This window comes from Lissotriton vulgaris, chromosome 7 (assembly GCF_964263255.1).
Source record: "Lissotriton vulgaris chromosome 7, aLisVul1.2, whole genome shotgun sequence".
Classification (NCBI taxonomy): domain Eukaryota; kingdom Metazoa; phylum Chordata; class Amphibia; order Caudata; family Salamandridae; genus Lissotriton; species Lissotriton vulgaris.
In genome coordinates this window covers 366,472,229-366,478,464 of record NC_141695.1, presented here as the reverse complement: position 1 = coordinate 366,478,464, position 6,236 = coordinate 366,472,229, and the positions used below count along the sequence as shown (strand labels likewise).

Genomic DNA, 6,236 nt, shown 5'->3' with positions numbered 1-6,236 from the left:
TTGTATCCAAACCGCGCTCCATCGTGGTCAGCCATATTTTTTTACTTTGAACCGGTCTTGCACAACTTGATGTCAGCTGTTGGCACGTTGATCTTTTAGGTGCTAGTTTTCACTAGAAACCTTACATTTGTAAATCTGGTTCTACTAATTGGATTGGTTTTGGTTTGATGGGTTGTGTTTTCACTTTATTACTATTTGTGTGCTGCATAAATACCTTACACATTGCTTCTAAGTTAAGCCTGCCTGCTTTTTGTGCCACTCTACCCAGGGCTAAGCAAAGGGTAATTTAGTGACTTTTTGTGGTTCATTCTTCAAGGTATTTGGGGCTGTTGCTTAACCAGGGCTCACACTCCAGTCAACTAACAACCCAGTTTCTCACACTAACAACATTGAGGTATTTCATTTTTAGTTTTGACATTTTGGCGGAGGTGTGATTAAAGGTACTGCATTGGTATTACAAGAGTAGGAACTCAAACAGGAATATTCATATTAAGTACTTATGCACAAGAAATGCATCCATTGCATGCATTATTCTCGTAGCATTTTGGTTTAAACATGGCACATTTATCGTGCTTTTATTTAATTTGATGATTCACAAATGTGTAACAGTGCCATTTGTTCCCTACAACAGACGCAGACATATTTCCTCGATTCTGGTGCATGGTATGTATGATTATAATCACGTCTCCATTACCTGTTTATTTAGTTGAAACTGCTACCAAATATAAATACATACACGAAGATATGAGGTTTCTGTACTCAACATGGCCTCTCTTACTCAAAGAGAATTACAATAGAAACAATGATGGAGTAAGTGAATGATCATGCAATAAGTAGGGGACCCCCTCTGAAAAAACAAATAACGGTCAGGGAGAAGAGGGGAAAAATATCAAGACAAGAAAATGATCTCCCTCTAGACCTAAATTATTCTACAAATAAATTAATCCAAATACATAAAGTGAGCACCCAAACCATCTTGTTAACCCACTAGACAAATGCTCCAACAATTATAAAAATATATTCTTTTATTTCATTTCTTTTGTCAAAAATATTTTCATTATTATACATGTTTTATATGCTTTTGGATTACATGTCACTGGTATTTATTGGTACAGCTGTGTTAACCCCTTCCAGGCTATTGACGGAACCGTTCCGTCATGGCTCGCGGGTGAGCTGTGCTCATGATGGAACGGTTCAGTCACGGCCCGGCCGCCGCGCCTGCGCGGCGCGTTTAATTGAGCGGGCGGGGCCGTGACGGAACCGTTCCGTCATGAGCACAGCTCACCCGCGAGCCGCGACGGAACGGTTCTGTCACCCGCGGAGCTCACCCGCGCGCCCCCCGTGACCGTTAGTGCTGCGGCGGAATAGCCGCCGTAGCGAAAGTGTTAAGAATCATTTTGTCCGCACGATGGAAAGATGCTGATCCGCCTAGCTTCCAGATGTGGCTGGCTCGATTTTTGGCTGTTTTTCCTGATGAAACTGCCATATACGCTACAAGGGGTCTTAAGGCAAGGAAAATGGGGGAGGCGATCTGGCTTCCAGTTACTAAGTGGAAAGCTGGTATCAGTCCGATTACTAATATTAGCAACCCTAGCTGAGTCACTAGATGACTGAAATCGACAGTGTTGTGTGTAATCATTAATGTACCATTTAAGCAATGTTAATCCTCTATGTTACCCTATAATCATCTTGTTTAGTCCTTCCTATTTTCTATTAGTATCCTTGTACAGTATCGTGTCAGTGTGTTTTTGAATTTCTGTAATTGTGTATTTTATGTCATGACTCTTGTTTGTACTGGTTCAAATAAAAAAAATTAAAAAAAGGAAATGCAATAGGTCTCGCAATAGAAAAGTTTGAGCGTTTGATGTGGAAAATGTTTTTTTTTGTGCAAAATATAAAAGTATTAATTAAGTTTTTACAAATGGCAATAGGTATAAAATTATCACATGTTACATCTATAGCATTAGTAAAGGTACAATATATAGTTTCCCCCTGTTTTACATGTATTGACCTGATAAATAATTTTTTTTAACATGAACAGAAGTGATAACCTTTAAAATATTGTTCTGACATTTGTAATAAAGTTTGAAAAATTGCTAGCAAATAAAAAAAAATTAAAAATGGATTACATGTCACTCGATCTATGTGCCTGCGGCTAACTAGAAACAAGGATATCCTGTTGTTGTGATGCAGAACGAATGATTTCTAAATCAAATTTTAAGCCCACACCACACTTCCAAAGTGTGTTCCTAAAGTGGAGCAAGTCGGGGGACTGAGCATAGCAGCTTAGACAGAAAAGGCGTTGCCACTGAGTGGAACATGTTTACATTTCTGTTGTATCAAAACGTTAGCTTCTGATAAACAAAGATAGTGGGTGGGATACTATTGCTGAAGCTTGGGCTCCACATAGACAGGCCCAGTACCATAGAAGGCTCTGTGTACCCTCAGTATGTCCCACAACATACCTCTAACAAACCCCAGAGCAAAGATTCAATTATGCTCACAACATACCTCCAATGTTGCCCACAACGCACCTCCAAAGCTTCCTACTACATACCTCCAATGTTCCGCAGAGGAGTCTTCCAGAGCTCCATGTACAAAAGAGCCTCCCAGGCTCTGCTCTGAAAGTGGCTCAGGGACTTTTGCTTGCTCTCCACCCATGACTCCCAGTGGCTTGATGTCCAAGTCCTGCCTTCCTGCCTCTGCCTGAAAAGACACATAAGAAATGTACTTTCTGCAATCTCGTGAGAACATCTGTTTCAGCTTTAACACTGGTCCCTGGATTTCAATCAAACCTAGTTGATCATAGAAACACCTGACTTCAGCCAATCACAACTTGCAAAGAAAATGCCTATACCTGTGAGTCAACCAACCAAAGGATAAGGGAGCAGCACCTGTGTATGTTCATTCTCCATCCAAAAGGGAAAGAGCAACACATGTACCTGTCATTCTAACAACTGTAGGACAGATGCTGCAGCACATACAAAGTGTCCTGTTTTGAACAATGTGTTACATATGTGAGAGGCACGCGCGGCGGTCTTTCAAATGTCGTATAATGTAATAGCAGGTCAAATGCCTGTCAATCAAATGAGCACAAGACCAACAGCAAGCAACCATGCAAGTCATTCAAACAGAATGAGACACAGGAGCATTATTGGATAATGAATCTTCACATCACTGTAGAAAAGCGGAGCAGCTCCCGTGTCCGTTCTTTAACCACTGTAGATATGAAGAGAAGAACTTACATTTTTCTTCCAACCAACTATAAGACAAGGAGCAGTACCTGCACCACTCAGTGAACCGCAGAACAAAGAAGAAGGGGCCTTGTCATCCAACCATTGAACAGACATGTAGCGCGTGGGCCTATCCTTCACACATAGTACAGAGAGGAAGTATCAAGTTCTGTCCTTACCTCTCAGGACATACAGACATCACCTGGGATCATCCTTGCATCTTTATTAGAACCCAGGAACAGCATTTATGCGTGCCCTTCCACTGAGCAGTTTTTTGACCATATGTGTAGAAACGTTCAGTTAGTGTTTTGGGAAAAACAGGTTTTTCATCAATCAATGAGCTTTCAAACTTTGCAGAGGCTAGGTAGTGGCTACTGGCCCTACTGACATACAAGGGTTCCTTCCCTACAAAATGCTTTGGCAGTTGAGTGCTGTGACTAGCTAGCAGGTGTGAATGTCATTGTTAGGGAATTAGGGCCATATGTATCAACACATTTCCCCATAGACATAGAATGGGCAAAACCTTTGATACATCTGGTCCTTAATGTCTTGTGTGCATGCTCCTGATGGTCAATCTAGCTGATACTTCCAGCAAGAAATATACATGATAGGTTGGAGCACACAATCCAGAGCTCAAGAGTAATAGTAAAAATTGGACAAACGTCTGTTTTGAGCTTGTATTTAGGTCCAAAAACGCAATTAATATTTTTCTCATAAGATGATACAATGGTACGGATGGTGTTACAATATAGCACGTGAAAGAGAAGAGCAGTTGATGGTGTTACAATGTCGCATGTAAAAGAGACAAACAGTCAATGTGTTTTTTTTGTCCAAACTGGACTTTATGAAGACTGCAGTTCAAGAAAGTATACAAATTAACATTCTGTCCAAAAAAATACTAATAAGCCATGCTGCCTTGAAAAACACACAATTTACACAAATCACAGTTGATGACCTGCATATACGTTTGGCACTTTTCAATTGACTGTTTAAAAAAAAAAGAAATTAGAAAAATCTTTTTATTGAACCTTTTTGTATATTTGACTATAACCACATGCAGTGTATAGTGCCATCCATAAACATACCAAACTTGTAGCAGCTCCACTGCACATATTATTATCCCTAATGCCAGATCAGCTAGGACAGGGATTTGCAGAGCAGCCTGCAGAAGGTATATGCATTCTAATGTGACAAAGCATATACTATCATGCTGTTATGTAACCACTAAAAAATATGTTTTTTTCAGAACTTTAACTAAGAGAACTAGCCCGCACCCACACATTTTGCACACAAAAAATAACTACGCAATAGAGCACAAAAATGATTAACCTTTGGACATCACCCACGTTGGTCGAGCTGAGGTAAGAATCGCAGTTAGGCAGTGGGTGGAAGCGTAGCTGGGGCCCTGGGGGCAGTCGCTATCCCACAGGATAGACCGTACCTTAGCCAGCAGTGTCCCAAGCGGCAGAGATAGGGTATTTGTGCAGGCCCCTGAAATCCTCTCTGTTCAAGGTTTGCTCTCAGCCTGGGCCCAAGCATCCATGGAGTATACTGAGGCAGAGAGCGCGGGGGAGTGGGTGACTTCCATCTACAAGTAATCAAGTGTTAGGCAATCAGCAGAGCCAGGTCAATGAACCATGTTGTGACCTTGTTTCTTTTGGTCTGCAGAGGCATTCCCATCAAACACACCTCTCATGTGTGCAATCCACCTTTAAATGGTATCGTAATTTTATTCCTCACTAGTGTCTTCAACAGTATAACAATCTCATTATGGAAACGATAGGCAAAATAAGCCTGTAAATCTTGAAACCATCAAGTATGTCTCGGGTTCCCGTATACGATCTTTATCATTTGGACGGCGTGTTACAAAAATAAATTACGATACCATTTAAAGGTGGATTGCTCTATAGAATTTCCTGATACTCAGCCGTTCTTACATCTACAAGTGATATCATTCTTATGCCCTGAGGAAGTCAGTGGGTGATGCCCCTTGACGAAACACGTGTTGGCGTTTGGCTGTTGTAAATTATATCAGGACTGTACTGCTGTATCTACAAGTCTTCGTGATCATCTGGATGAGAAATAAAATAAGGACTTTTTTCAAACTTGGATACATGGATATGGACTTTCATTGTTTGAATTGATATTATCTGTAAATCATACAGATACACTTACATATTTTTGTGCTCAGGGAACTCTGCAAAACTTGTTATTGTGACAATAATTACGTTTGTAATTTACTGTCTCTTGACAGCGGTGGGTGGTAGCTGTCTGTGGTTCCCTTGATGCCCCATTTTGAGATAGTAAGCTGTAAATTTATTGCTGCATAGGCTATGCGCTGACAATACCTCACTACCTATCCTTCGAAGTCTGCCATAGAAAGAGTAGATGTGATGCTCCCGCAGGACCCTTGGGATGCCTCACGGCAGGGGTACCGAGGGAGAAGATGGCAAGGACTCAGCCTCACGAAAGGTAGAGCAGAGGCTCATGTAAGGTCCTTGAAATGCTTCGGACGGCAAGGAACCCCGAGAGAAGGGAGAGCCCACAAAAGGGTTACAGGGCATGCGGGACGGTAGTTGAAGTCCGGGAAGGTCCAGACGGACACCCTTCAAATCGGTAGCAAGCTGAAGCCTAGACCCGTGAATCAGAAGCCCAGAAAAGGGGCCCCTCCCCTACCGGGAAATGAAGGAGGCAGGGTCCATAATGCAAGAGAATTAATTGCAAGGAGCAATAGATGAAAAGAGAGAACATGGACATTAAATGAGGTGATGACAATGAACGTTTGATATGGAAAAAAATGTATGTAAAATTTTATGTTTATGAATAAACTGCAACCTTTTCAGGCACCAAAGAAAGTTGTCAGTGCTTATTTTAAGGTAAAAGCGTGCAGTTGGTGGAAACAGTGAAGGGGGCCGGCGGGACAACATGCCGCCTGGAGGGGGTTTAAGAAATCAGCATTGGGCAATCGGCAGCGGGGGCAGTCAGCATCCCTACGGTGGAAGT

The 6,236-nt window shown here is 41.7% G+C and overlaps 1 protein-coding gene across 2 annotated transcripts in view; it reads right to left on the bottom strand.

The window, feature by feature from the left end:
• The window catches only part of LOC147701659 (transmembrane channel-like protein 7), a 475,400-nt gene that overhangs the window by 285,838 nt on the left and 183,326 nt on the right, over nucleotides 1-6,236 (bottom strand). For both annotated transcript variants that reach the window (XM_086930288.1, XM_086930289.1), the window contains exon 3: nucleotides 2,558-2,706. In XM_086930288.1, coding sequence (XP_086786414.1) covers nucleotides 2,558-2,706 — 149 coding nt within the window. The remainder of the gene's footprint in view (nucleotides 1-2,557; nucleotides 2,707-6,236) is intronic.